Source organism: Lytechinus variegatus, chromosome 4 (assembly GCF_018143015.1).
Source record: "Lytechinus variegatus isolate NC3 chromosome 4, Lvar_3.0, whole genome shotgun sequence".
In the NCBI taxonomy this organism is placed as follows: Eukaryota; Metazoa; Echinodermata; class Echinoidea; order Temnopleuroida; family Toxopneustidae; genus Lytechinus; species Lytechinus variegatus.
This window is the reverse complement of record NC_054743.1, coordinates 54,917,704-54,932,045: the sequence shown is the minus strand read 5'-3', so window position 1 is coordinate 54,932,045 and position 14,342 is coordinate 54,917,704. Positions and strand designations below refer to the sequence as shown.

Sequence of the window (14,342 nt, the reverse complement as noted above, 5' to 3'; positions counted from 1 at the left end):
AACCGGCAAGTGCCTTAAATGATATTACATGATTTCTGTTTTTTTCTGTTTAACATATAGACGGGTCAATATACGACCCAACGCGGCCTTACCCGGAACAAATTGCAACAAATGATTTTTCAACGGTGTTCTGTACTATTCGACCTCAGGAATAATATACTAAAAATCTACCAAAATCCGCATCCGGAAAAGTGGTTAGTTTTACAAGATGGCGTCCAGGATGGCCGCCATTCACTGAAAATGGATACAACTGACACATTATCCAACCTAGAATCCTATTTCGGTTCATATTCCATGGTCGGGGGGGGGGGGTTAAAATTGATTTAGGGTAGAATGAATAATAGATTTAGATTTTACATGTAGATTAGATTCATTTTCCGTTCACAAAGCACAACAAAATCAAACAATACACAGTGAAATTTAAAGTACAACATCAATCGAAATAAGGTATAAACAATGAGAACTAATGCAAACTAAAGGAACTTTGAAAATAATAACTATATAAAACAGAACGGAGGGGCTTGCCAAGAAAAGCCAAGTTTGTATGGGAGGCAAGCCCCCGTAACCTAGTTTCAATACGTATATTACAAAAATATAGTATAAAGGAGAGACGGAAGACAGTTTAAAAGGAGGCTGTACAAAATATCGAAGGTAACAACGAGAGAGTGAACCAAATTAGAATATATGATAATAGTAATAAAAATAATAAAAAATAACAACATGGCTACAATAATTTTGATTATGAGGGAAGAACAGAGAGGCAAATGTAGGGAGAGAGGGGGTGCAGGTACAATGGAGGTGCTAAGAGGAGCATGGCAGGTGCGGAAACAGGTCGGCAGGCAAGTTGTATGCTGGGAGGAAAAAAAAAATAAATAAATGAAGAAATTGTATATGGTTTTCGTTATGTGGTAGATTGACTTGTTTCTGTAAAGTATTGGCAAATAAGCATCTTTTTAAGGTTATGTTTAAAAATTGTGATGCTTGGGGATTCCTTAAAGGCGCTGGGCAAGGAATTCCAATATACGGGACCAGAAAAAACAAAAGAATTTTTTGCAAGTAAAGTTCGGGTTGGAGGTAGGTGATAGGAGTTTCGTTGTCTTGTAGGATAATCGTGTATATACAGATGAGTTTTTGCAGAACATAATTGAAAAAATTGCGGGGAGATCATCTTTATTTAGTTTATACATAAATTGGCCAAGTTGGAACAGATATACATCATTAACTTTAAGGATTTTGTTTTCAAAAAATAATTTATTTGTGTGACATCTGAAATGTGTATGAAATATTATCCTAAGTGCTTTTTTCTGTAACAAAAGTATCCTATGTAATTGTGTTTGAATTGCATAACCCCATGCTAAAATACCGTAATTAATGTATGATAATATTAAGGTGTAATATAGTGTAAGTAGTGTACGAGATGGAAGAAAAAATTGGAGTTTGTTGATAATTCCAATATTTCTTGACATTCTTTTGCATATATATTATCGTTGTGTGGTTTCCATTACAATTTATTATCAATAAGTACACCCAAGAATTTTGTTTGAGAAACATTTTCAAGGACGGTGTTTTCAAAAATGAGATTGTCAGGCAAACTATTTACTCTATTACTAAATAACATTTAATTGGTCTTTTGTAAGTTAAGTGAGAGTTTAATAATACTAAATATGTTCATTATTGCGGATTGAAATACTCATTAGAGGGTATTCATTTGTCTCGCAATCTACTATGGTCAACAAGGAAATTCGTGATCACTCTCGCAAAAAGTGTTCACTGGCTTTCTAGGAAATTCGTGATCACTCTCGCAAAAAGTGTTCACTAGCTTACAAGTTCACGAGCTTGACCAATCACACAACGGATCAGTGCCCACCTATTGTTCTCGCGTTTGTGCGTACGGTCTTGGAGGTTAGTATAAATAGAGTACGATATCGGACAATCCGTGTCACTTGATAAAGATTTGCAGCGGCACTCGAAAGCTCGTGAACTTGTAAGCTAGTGAACACTTTTTGCGAGAGGGATCACGAATTTCCTTGTTGACCATAGTAGATTGCGAGACAAATGAATACCCTCTAGCGATTAAGTGAGAGTTTATTTGCCTTGATCCATTCAGTAGGCCCTCCTGTGTACCAGGCAAATCCACGATGGCACCCGGAATGCTGCCGTAGGCTGAAAATCCACAATTCATCTAGATTATTTTCTTTTATTCAGGGTTTTAAGGGTTATATGTACATTGAAGCAAGTTACAAGGAAACTAGTGGTCTGGTGTGTCCAAAAATCCAAATATGGCTTCGAAAAATGGAGTTTAAAATGGCTGTTGATAATTAAAATGGACATAGTTCATTTGATATCCGCCTGGGATATAATGATTTTGGCGTCTAGACCATGATTTCAATGGTCAAAAAAGACATTGAGACAAGTTACAAGGACAGTCAGTGGTCCAGTATGTTAAAAAATCCAACATGGCTTCCAAAAAGGAAGTCGAAAATGGCTGTTGTTACTTAAAAAAAAACCTACATACTTTGCTAAAGGTCCAGAAATATGATTGTTTGTGTCTATACCATGGATAAATGGGTCAAATAATACATTGGGACAAGTTACAAGCAAAGTCAGTGGTCTGGTATGTGCAAAAATGGAAGATGGAGTCAAAAATTGATCTGATCTTAAAAATAGGCTACTGAAAGCAGACGTAGTTTATTTCATATCGGCCTGGGAGTGATTTTGGAGTCTAAACCACTAGTATCAAGGATCAATTAATACATTAGTGCAAGTTACGAGGACAGTCGATGGCCTGGTCGGTAAAAAAAAAATCTAAGTTGGCTTCCAAAAATTGATTCTAAATTGACTGCTGGTACTTAAAGCGGACATAGCTTATTTCATATTGGCCTGGGACAGTCAAGGAAACTCCCGCTTTTGCGAGAGCGACAGAATCTCGAATAACAGGGATTTGTGGTCGCATGACGTAATCGTTTAGGATCTCACCGAATAGCTCTCCTGTACAAAGTGAATGGGGTTTTCTGACATACCCTCACTAAAAAATTCATATAAAAAAAGCACCACGGTGGCGGATTTTTATTTTCAAATATGTTAAAGAAAACTAAATTTCTCATCTAAATTCGAAAAAAAGAGAATGCGCCACCGTGGTGCTTAGATGCTATTGAAGAAGGAAGACACATTTATGATGGGAAAATGCAAGCAAAAGTTCTCGTAAGAGGACGTTAGTCTCTGCGTTCAGCCTTTGTGCCGCGATACTCCGCTGCATGTTGTAGCCGAACGTGTGGTGTGTGTGTGAGTGTGCTGCGTGTACAAAGTGTGCATAGAGCTATGGTACTACCATGCATGGACCGTCCATGATCATGTTGAAAGTTATTTTGGGTACGGCATTACATAATATCTGATAAGAAAGACGTGGAAAATATATTCGTTCCCATGGTATAAACCTCTAACCAGCTCTCCGGCGGTTAGTGCTATCATGGGCTAAATGGAAAATGGACATGCAGTTATCGATAATGTTCATAATCTAAACCATTGATCTCACACCTGTTCACTGCTAGCATGGATCATGTCGAATGGAGAATGGTCATGATCATAATGACATGACATGACATCATGATATTGCTTTTAACTCATCTGGGCTGGACGTTTGGGGGAAGTTTGGAAATGGATCGAGCTGACAGGCAGACTTTTAAAATGCACTTTATTTGGTGACCGTTAGCCCCAATACTTTGCAGTGTGTTTGTTTTGAAGGTGAATACAGTATACTTTTTTCCAATTCGTTGGCTTCGTCAACCAGCCAATGATTTTTTTACGACGTACAGACCTGTAGGCATATTTGGCATGTTTTGAAATTGCATATCGACTTAATAATTTCCATGACTTCCGCCGGCACTAGTGGAAATAATATTATAATGTATTGATCATTGATTGTGCAGCAGATCATAAGCTTAAGATGAATGCTCAGGAGTTAACATGAAAGTTGGATATTACGGATATGCATGACGGTGGATCCAAAAATATGGTCTAATTACGGCACATTTAACGTCCGGATTAAGGGTAAGTGATGAACGAAGATCAAATTAAATGCTTGACAATAAATGAGAGAGAGGGAAAGGGAGAAGGGAAAAGAGAGCACCGAACAATGCACGGTTGTTAGCTCCATGGTTGTATGCACGCGTACACATTTTCAACGCTCTTACCGAGTGTGTCGCACACATACATAAGGGTCTGAAAACAGCCGAGAAAGACTACACATGGCGAAGGTTTTCAGTGGTGATTCACGCTTCGGTGAACGCAACTATCTCGAAAAAGGGACTTTTCAAACGATCTCGGAAACCGGGAGTTTCCCTGACTGTGGGAGATGCGTTTTTTTGTGGTTTAAGGGTCAAAATAATACATTAGGACATGTTTTAAGGCCAGTCATTTATCTGGTATGACCAAAAATCCAATATGGCTTCCAAAACTTTTGCGTGATGGAGTCTGTGACTTTAAGAAGGTGAATTAAATGCAAAATGGTTGATTAAAACATGTCTCGTAGCCAAAGGCGGAATTAAAAATAAACCTGTGTCCAATCTATAATGACAGAATAATACTAATTTGAATACAATTACTAGTACTTCATATCAAAATACAAGGAAATAAATTGTTGGGGAAAAATAATCTTTGGATTCAACATTTGTATGTTAAGTACGCAAAAATGTTGCATGACCAATACAAAGAGGCACATTGTACATAAATGGAAAGTAAAAGAAAAGAAGAGATGGGAAAGGATAGAGACGACAAAGAGAAAAGCTGAGTAAAAGGAAAGGCTAATTAAATGAAGATATAGAAAATACGAAGAGAGAATTGGGCCAGAAAGATGAAAAAAAAGGTAGTGGAAAAGATTAAAAACAAAAACAAACAAAAGCACGTGAATGTTGTATATGTCCCCCTTGTAACAAAATCAGTTGCAATAATATTCATCTCACGATTACTGAAGTGCTGTTAAAAAAACGATTGTCCTTTCGCGGTTGACATTATTTTCAAAAACGTAATTTCAAACAACAAAAAAGTGATAAGTGAGGATTTGACATGAACATACGCGTCATGTTTATTGCATATTTATTGAAGACATGCCTCAAACTGTTTCATCAAATATAATGCAGGCTTCGTCATTCCCGGTCTGGTTATATACTCAAATTGTGTTCTTTGTCTGAGTTTGCTTTATCTTTATATTCATTTAGCGCTAAGTACGACGACAATGAATGATCAGATTAAACATACCCTAATCGGTCAGTTTGTTTTCATGTCAATAAATGTCGATTTCATTTGAAGGTACAAACATGTTGAAATTGCTTTTTAAACCCCAAAAGAGACAGACTCCAAATAGATTTGATGAAACAATTCGAATGGTACTTCCATGTTCAAAGTTTACTATTTCAATGAAGTATTAAAGCATTATGCACATTACTAGAGTGACACGTTTGTCAATGTTTGAATTGTCCTTGTTTGATAAAACAATATCGGAGGGGCACATATATGCACAATTTTTAAAAACAGGAAAAAGGACAGGGGCGGATCCAGCTTTCGCTAATGGGGGGGGGGGGTCGAAAAATATTTGATCAACATTTTTCTTGATTGGCCGCTACAATTTGGCTTTTTTTGTTGGTTTTTCAGGAGGTAGTCCTTGCTAAAGACTGAAGCTTTAAGTATATGTTAGTTTGTATTGCTATAAACAATATAAGGTAAATCTCACGTGATCTTAATATATAAAGCGAGCGCGAAGCGCGAGTTAAAAATCTTTGATATTTTATGTCCTTAGAACTGAAGATTCAGAGCAGTTTTTATAATCATGAACAAAGATAAGTATCCAACTAAAGAATGCGAGCGCGAAGCGCGAGCCGAAATTTTGTCGCAATAACGTGAAAAGTGACTCAATTAGGACTGTTTTAGTGATTAATGAAGAAGATACAAGTATCACCAAATAAATAATGAGAGTGCGAAGCGCGAGCTCAAAATTTCTGATGTTCCGACCTGAAAAATGGACAGTCTAAGCGCGTTTTTATTTAAATAAACAAGCTGTGTGTCTCAAACAATTTAATGCCAGCGCGAAGCATGAGCGTACGTTTTTGATATACTGACATGATACCATTTTGACAATTGGTAAGAATTTCCAAAGAGGATAGGTATCTCACACGTCAAACAATGCAAGTGCGCAGCGCGAGCTGAACATTTTGATATACATAGACAATTTATGTAAATCAAACAAAATAATGAAAGCTTGATGTGCGAGCTGGAAACACTGTGTGCAAATTTATATCAGAACTGGATATATTTTATATAATATTGGATATACAGTGCGTCCCAGAAAAAACGAAACCGAGATTTAGCGACCATTTATCATTATTTAATCATAAATAAAATAGACAAATGACCTACCAATTTAAAGCTTAGAATCTCTTCTTTCATCTGATATTACTTAGATTATTTTTCATTCACGCATGAGTGAGCAAATACAATTTGAAGAAAGGATATCAAAAACTCATTTGGCGGGGGGTATTTGGGTTTCAAAAAGAAAACCACATTTTTGAAAAGTTCAATATCTCCTCTTTAATTTGATACCTAAATTACAGAAAATGGTCAAGAAATAACAAAGTTCTGGTCATTTGAAATAAGGCTTGAATTTCAATAATTTCATAAAATGAAGAGGTTCTCCAGGCTGGTTTTCAAACTCACTCGACACTCCGTTTTGTTGACGATCAGCCATGCATTAAATCTTTTGTTCACCATGCGAAAGCTTCTGTGGGAAACCGGTGAAAACACGTTTATCTCATGAAATTATGGAAATACAAGCCTTATTTCAAATGACCAGAACTTTTTTATTTCTTGACCATTTTCTGTAATTGAGGTACCAAATTAAAGAGCAGATATTGAACTTTTCAGAAATGTGGTTTTCTCTTTGAAACCCAGATACCCCCGCCAAATGAGTTTTTGGTATCCTTTCTTCAAATTGTTTTTGCTCACTCATGCGTGAATAAGAAATAACCTAAGTAATATCAGATGAAAGAGGAGATTCTAAGCTTTAAATTGGTAGGTCATTTGTCTATTCTATTTATGATTAAGTTATGATAAATGATCGCTAAATCTCGGTTTCGTTTATTCTGGGACGCACTGTATATTAGTGTCATTTAACCCTCTTGAATGGGATTCATTACACAGGCAATGCGAGTGCGAAGCGCGAGCAAATTTTTTTTAATATAAAGTCTATTTTCCAATTCTTCCCCTCACCTTTTTTTTGTTTCCTTTCGGGGTCGGGCCGGCCGAGGCTGTAAATTACACATCATGGTTATGATACATCTTTCTTACTTTTATTTCTGTTTTTCGTAGTTTCTATCACGGTAAAGAGTACACTTTTTTGCGCAGGTTGTCAAAAAATAGGGGGGGGGCGGGGCCGGCTCGGACCCCTCCTGAAACCGGGCCTGAAGGAAACAACGGTTCCTACATTTTGGGTTCGTTTCAATAAACAAATAAAGTAAAATAAAAACGGTATTCAGGGACGGAATGATCCAGATACGAAATGTAACATGTTTTATCGAAAAATGTGGTGCATGGGCGAAGTTTTATTACTGATTTTTATTTTCTACATTATTTTTTCGACGGATACATTCTGGATTTCAACATCTTAAATTTTTGTTTGTTTTTCCTCATCAAAGAAGTGTGCCAGTTGATTCTTTACCCTAAAGATATGGGAAGAAAATATATAGATATGCCAGAAACCTTTTTTCCTCATTTATATCTAAGGGGATATTAAACAGTTGATTGCGTACGAAGTAGCGCGTTTAAAGTTAATATGAATACGCACATTTAATTATAACCACTAGAAAGAGGCACATTGGACATAAATGGAAATTATTAGAAAAGAAAAAGATGGGAAATAATAAAGACGGCAAAAGGAGACAGACAGAGAAAAGGTGAGTAAAGTGAAAGGGTAATTAAAAGGATATATAGATAGAACATAAAGAGAGAAGATTGGGCCAGAAAGACGAAGAAAATTGTGGCAAAGGTTAAAAACAAAGCAAACAAAATCACGTGGATGCTGTATATGTCTTTCTTGTAACAACATTAGTTGCAAATATGCAGTGCGTATAAAAATACTTTTAGAAAATAATCCAGTAAAATTAGACATTTGCAATATCCTGAAGATTTTTTGCCACATCTTAACATTGGTACAGATAAATTTAAGCAAATTACGATATAACTGTCAAAAAATATTTCGGCTTGAGTAAGCACCACTTACCTTTGAAAAGTTAGTGAAAAATTATTTGCACAAGACTTTAAAATAGTTAGGCGAATAAGTGTACACCGTAATAATGAAGAAGAAAAAAATTGATTTGAAGATATCTTTTACTATTTTTAACTTAACTTGTTTTATTGCCCAAAACACTTCAAGGGGCTTATACTAATCACTCGGGTCGCGTGCGAAATCGCTTGGGGTTTTGGATTTCTGGCGGGTTTTTTTTTATTTCGACGCGATTTTTCTCCCATCGGTGTCTTCAATGGGACAAACACTCTGGGAAAAAAAATGAAATTGAAATTCGAGTTTCGTTTTAAACCGGCAAGTGCCTTAAATGATATTACATGATTTCTGTTTTTTTTCTGTTTAACATATAGACGGGTCAATATACGACCAAACGCAGCCTTACCCGGAACAAATTGCAACAAATGATTTTTCAACGATGTTCTGTACTATTCGACCTCAGGAATAATATACTAAAAATCTACTAAAATCCGCATCCGGGAAAGTGGTTAGTTTTACAAGATGGCGTCCAGGATGGCCGCCATTCACTGAAAATGGATACAACTGACACATTATCCAACCTAGAATCCTATTTCGGTTCATATTCCATGGTCTGGGGGGAGGGGTGTTAAACATTGATTTAGGGTAGAATGAATAATAGATTTAGATTTTAGATTTATTCATTTTCCGTTCACAAAGCACAACAAAATCAAACAATACATAGTGAAATTTAAAGTACAACATCAATCGAAATAAGGTATAAACAATGAGAACTAATGCAAACTAAAGTAACTTTGACTATAATAACTATATAAAACAGAACGGAGGGGCTTGCCAAGAAAAGCGAAGCTTGTATGGGAGGCAAGCTCCCGTAACTTAGTTTCAATACGTATATTACAAAAATATAGTATAAAGGAGAGGCGGAAGACAGTTTAAAAGGAGGCTATACAAAATTTTGAAGGTAACAACGAAAGAGTGAACCAAATTAGAATAAATAGTAATAGCAATAATAGAAATAATAAAAAAATAACAACATGGCTACAATAATTTTGATTATGAGGGAGGAACAGCGAGGCAAATGTAGGGAGAGAGGGGGTGCAGGTACAATGGAGGTGCAAAGAGGAGCATGGCAGGTGCGGAAACAGGTCGGCAGGCAAGTTGTATGCTGGGAGGAAAAAAAATAATAATAAATAAATAAATGAAAAAATTGTATATGGTTTTCGTTATGTGGTAGATTGACTTGTTTGTGTAAAGTATTGGCAAATAAGCATCTTTTTAAGGTTATGTTTAAAAATTGTGATGCTTGGGGATTCCTTAAAGGCGTTGGGCAAGGAATTCCAATATACGGGACCAGAAAAAACAAAAGAATTTTTTGCAAGTAAAGTTCGGGTTGGAGGTAGGTGATAAGAGTTTCGTTGTCTTGTAGGATAATCGTGTACAGAGGAGTTTTTGCAGAACATAATTGAAAAAATTGCGGGGAGATCATCTTTATTTAGTTTATACATAAATTGGCCGAGTTGGAACAGATATACATCATTAACTTTAAGGATTTTGTTTTCAAAAAATAATTTATCTGTGTGACATCTGAAATGTGTATGAAATATTATCCTAAGTGTTTTTTTCTGTAACAAAAGTATCCTATGTAATTGTGTTTGAATTGCACAACCCCATGCCAAAATACCGTAATTAATGTATGGTAATATTAAGGTGTAATATAGTGTAAGTAGTGTACAAGATGGAAGAAAAAAATTGAGTTTGTTGATAATTCCAATATTTCTTGACATTGTTTTGCATATATTATCGATGTGTGGTTTCCATGACAATTTATTATCAATAAGTACACCCAAGAATTTTGTTTGAGAAACATTTTCAAGGACGGTGTTTTCAAAAATGAGATTGTCAGGCAAACTATTTACTCTATTACTAAATAACATGTAATTGGTCTTTTGTAAGTTAAGTGAGAGTTTATTTGCCTTGATCCATTCAGTAGGCCCTCCTGTGTACCAGGCAAATCCACGATGGCACCCGAAATGCTGCCGTAGGCTGAAAATCCACAATTCATCTAAATTATTTTATTTTATTCAGGGGTTACATGTACATTGAAGCAAGTTACAAGGAAAGCTAGTGGTCTGGTGTGTCCAAAAATCCAAAATGGCTTCGAAAAATGGAGTTTAAAATGGCTGTTGATAATTAAAATGGACAAAGTTCATTTGATATCCGCCTGGGATATATTAATTTTGGTGTCTAGACCATGATTTCAATGGTCAAAAAAGACATTGAGACTAGTTACAAGGACAGTCAGTGGTCCAGTATGTTCAACAATCCAAGATGGCTTCCAAAAAGGGAGTCGAAAATGGCTGTTGCTGCTGAAAAAAAACCTACATACTTTGCTAAAGGTCCAGAAATATGATTGTTTGTGTCTATACCATGGATAAATGGGTCAAATAATACATTGGGCAAGTTACAAGCAAAGCAAGTGGTCTAGAATGTGCAAAAATCCCCGATGGACTCCAAAAATTGATTCTGAAATGGCCGTTGATAATTAAAATGGACATAGTTCATTTGATATCCGCCTGGGATATGATTATTTTGATGTGTAGACCATGATTTCAATTGTCAAATAATCTTCAAGGATAAGTTTCATGGACCGTCAATGGTCATGTATGTCCAAAAATCGAAGATGGATTCCAAAATTGATCCGATCTTAAAACAGGCTACTGATACTTAATGCAGACGTAGCTTATTTCATATCGGCCTGGGAGATGTGATTTTGGTGTCTAAACCTCTAGTTTCAAGGATCAATTAATACATTAGTGCAAGTTACGAGGACAGTCGGTCGCCTGGTCGGTAAAAAATAAATCTAAGTTGGCTTCCAAAAATTGATTCTAAATTGACTACTACTATTTAAAGCGGACATAGCTTATTTCATATTGGCCTGGGAGATGCGATTTTGGTGTCTAAACCACTGGGTTAAGGGCCAAAATAATACATTAGCACCCTTTTTATACACAGGCTAAAATTTCCTTCACCCCGTACTATAGGTGGGGCTAAATGGCAATTTAGCCCCACCTGTAGTACGGGGTTAAGCATAGCCCACTTTCTTTTTACACAGCATTTTTGCAAAGTGGGCTAACCCCACCTATAGTACGGGATTATTTGGCCCTGCAAAAAAGCAGGGTTATCCCACCAATTGCGGTGCTAAGAGCAATAGTACGGGGTTATGATCATGCACATGTGTAAAACAAAAGTGGGCTAAGCTTAACCCCGTACTATAGGTGGGGCTAAATGGCAATTTGGCCCCACCTATAGTACGGGGTTAAGGAAATTGTAGCGTGTGTAAAAAGTGTACGAGTGAAGTACTTGTACTACGAATCATCGACAAAAAACACTAGTCTGGGGTTAGCGAGTTTCGTGTGTGAAAAGCAAGCATTTCTTATCCGGGGTTAGCAATAACAATTTAGCATGCGTGAAAAGGAAAAAAATAGTACGAGGTTAAGGATAGTACGGGGTTAGCGATAGTCCGGGGCTAAGAAAATCCTGTGTAAAAAGGGCATTTCCTTTTAAGGCCAGTCATTTGTCTGGTATGACCAAAAATCCAATATGGCTTCCAAAACTTTTGCGTGCTGGAGTCTGTGACTATAAGAAGGTGAATTAAGAATATCATGATAGATTGACTGAATTCGTTCTGCTTCTCTTTCATTTCAAACCTAAAATACAATACAAACTTAGGTAAAATATAAAGGACATAAAAGAAAATGAAAGTCAATTTGAAGCAGAGTTTGCTTATCTCGGTTTCCTGGAATAACTAACGGATTAAAATATAACTTTAAAAGTAAATCAAGGTAAAGGTTAAAAATGTTCCATAGAATAATAAAATAATATAAATTGGGCAAAACACTTTATGCCTATACACAATGTTCAAGCCATAATGATATATCATTCCTCTGGTATATAACATTAGACAAAATTCAGTTTTAAAAAGTGAAAATTCTCATCACGTTATACTGCATCAACTGGAGAAAAATGCTATGAAACTTGAAGAGAACGAAAATAAAAAACTAAAAAGATACCTTTGCAGACGATGCTAATGATGACAACGTTGAATAGAACTCGTCATGAAGCGAGGGACCGGTGTTTCTGTATGCATCACCGAGATGAAGTTCCCTGAGATGAGGCATCTTACAAATGAACTGAGCAAGATCACGGGATGCAGACTGACGTTGACTGAGCTTAATGTCATTGATATCAAGACTCTCAATCTGGAATAATAGTGACATAATTTTGAAATAAAAAATACGTCATCAAACAAGGGTCTGACTAAACCATTGAACTCTATTCTACATTCGATTAAAGAACAAACATGGATCATCGAATCGTTGGCAATAACTCTTGGACGTTCACGTAATGTAATGAAGATCACAGTAATTTGCTCTAAAGCCTCTAACAACTATAAATGAAAGGAAATAATTGTTTTATTCATGCTATATTTGCTTATGTGATCGAAGGCTGTGAATTTGCCCTTTATATCTTATTAATAAAAAGAAATATGGAAAGTTGAAATTCATAATTAAGCTTTATTTTGTGAAAACGGTCAAAAGCACGCTGCCATGAATGCAGTATGCAATATTTGTGCTAATGACTTCAGTTCCCAGCTTTCCTTGGACATAACATGATATCCAATCAATTCCAAAATGAAACATGTGGATTTAATTCAATTAAATGCTTGATTAAAACATGCCTCGCAGCCAAAGGCGGAATTAAAAATAAACCTGTGTCCAATCTACAATGACAGAATAATACTTACAGTACAAACATGAAATGATATAATTTGAATACAATTACTAGTACTTCATATGAAAATACAAGGAAATAAACTGTTGGGGAAAAATATCATCTTTGGATTCAACATTTGCATGTTAAGTACGCAAAAATGTTGTATAACCAATACAAAGAGGCACATTGTACATAAATGGAAAGTAAAAGAAAAGAAGAGATGGGAAAGGATAGAGACGGCAAAGAGAAAAGGTGAGTAAAGGGAAAGGCTAATTAAAAGAAGATATAGAAAATACAAAGAGAGGATTGGGCCGGAAAGATGAAAAAGGGTAGTGGAAAAGATACAAACAAAAACAAACAAAAGCACGTGGATGTTGTATATGTCTCCCTTGTAACAAAATCAGTTGCAATAATATTCATCTCACGATCACTGAAGTGCTGTTAAAAAATAATTGTCCTTTCGCGGTTGACATTATTTTCGAAAACGTAATTTCAAACAACAAAAAATGATAAGTTAGGATTTGACATGAACATACGCGTCATGTTTATTGCATGTTCATTGAAGACATGCCTCAAACTGTTTCATCAAATATATTGCAGGCTTCGTCATTCCCGGTCTGGTTATATACTCAAATTGTGCTCTTTGTCTGAGTTTGCTTTATCTATATATTGCATTCAGCGCTAAGTACGACGACAATGAATGATCAGATTAAACAGGTTACACTAATCGGTCAGTTTGTTTTCATGTCAATAAATGTCGATTTCATTTTAAGGTACAAATATGTTCAAATTGCTTTTTAAACCCCAAAAGAGACCGACTCCTAATAGATTTGATGAAACAAATTCGAATGGCACTTCCATGTTCATAGTTTACTATTTCAATGAACTATTAAAGCATTATGCACATTACTAGAGGGACACGTTTGTCATTGTTTGAATTGTCCTTGTTTGATAAAACAATATCAGAGGGGCACATATATGCACACTTTTCAACACAGGAAAAAGGGCAGGGGCGGATCCAGCTTTCGCCAATAGGGGGGGAGAGCCGAAAAATATTTTGATCAACATTTTTCTCGATTGGCCGCTACAATCTGGCTTTTTTGTTGGTTTTTCAGGGGGTAGTCCTAACTAAAGACTGAAGTTTTAAGTATATGTTAGTTTGTATTGCTATAAACAATATAAGGTAAATCTCACGTGATCTTAATATAAAAAGCGAGCGCGAAGCACGAGCTAAAAATCTTTGATATTTTATGTCCTTAGAACTGAAGATTTAGAGCAGTTTTTATAATCATGAACAAAGATA

At 35.8% G+C, this 14,342-nt stretch overlaps 1 protein-coding gene across 2 annotated transcripts in view; it reads right to left on the bottom strand.

The window, feature by feature from the left end:
- Nucleotides 1-12,193: 12,193 nt before the first annotated feature.
- LOC121414347 overlaps nt 12,194-14,342 on the bottom strand; it is a 54,467-nt gene continuing 52,318 nt past the window's right edge. The window contains exon 8 of one of the 2 annotated variants that reach the window (XM_041607498.1): nt 12,194-12,525. In XM_041607498.1, coding sequence (XP_041463432.1) covers nt 12,325-12,525 — 201 coding nt within the window. In that variant the 3' untranslated portion in view covers nt 12,194-12,324. The remainder of the gene's footprint in view (nt 12,526-14,342) is intronic. The other variant, XM_041607496.1, reaches the window with a different exon arrangement.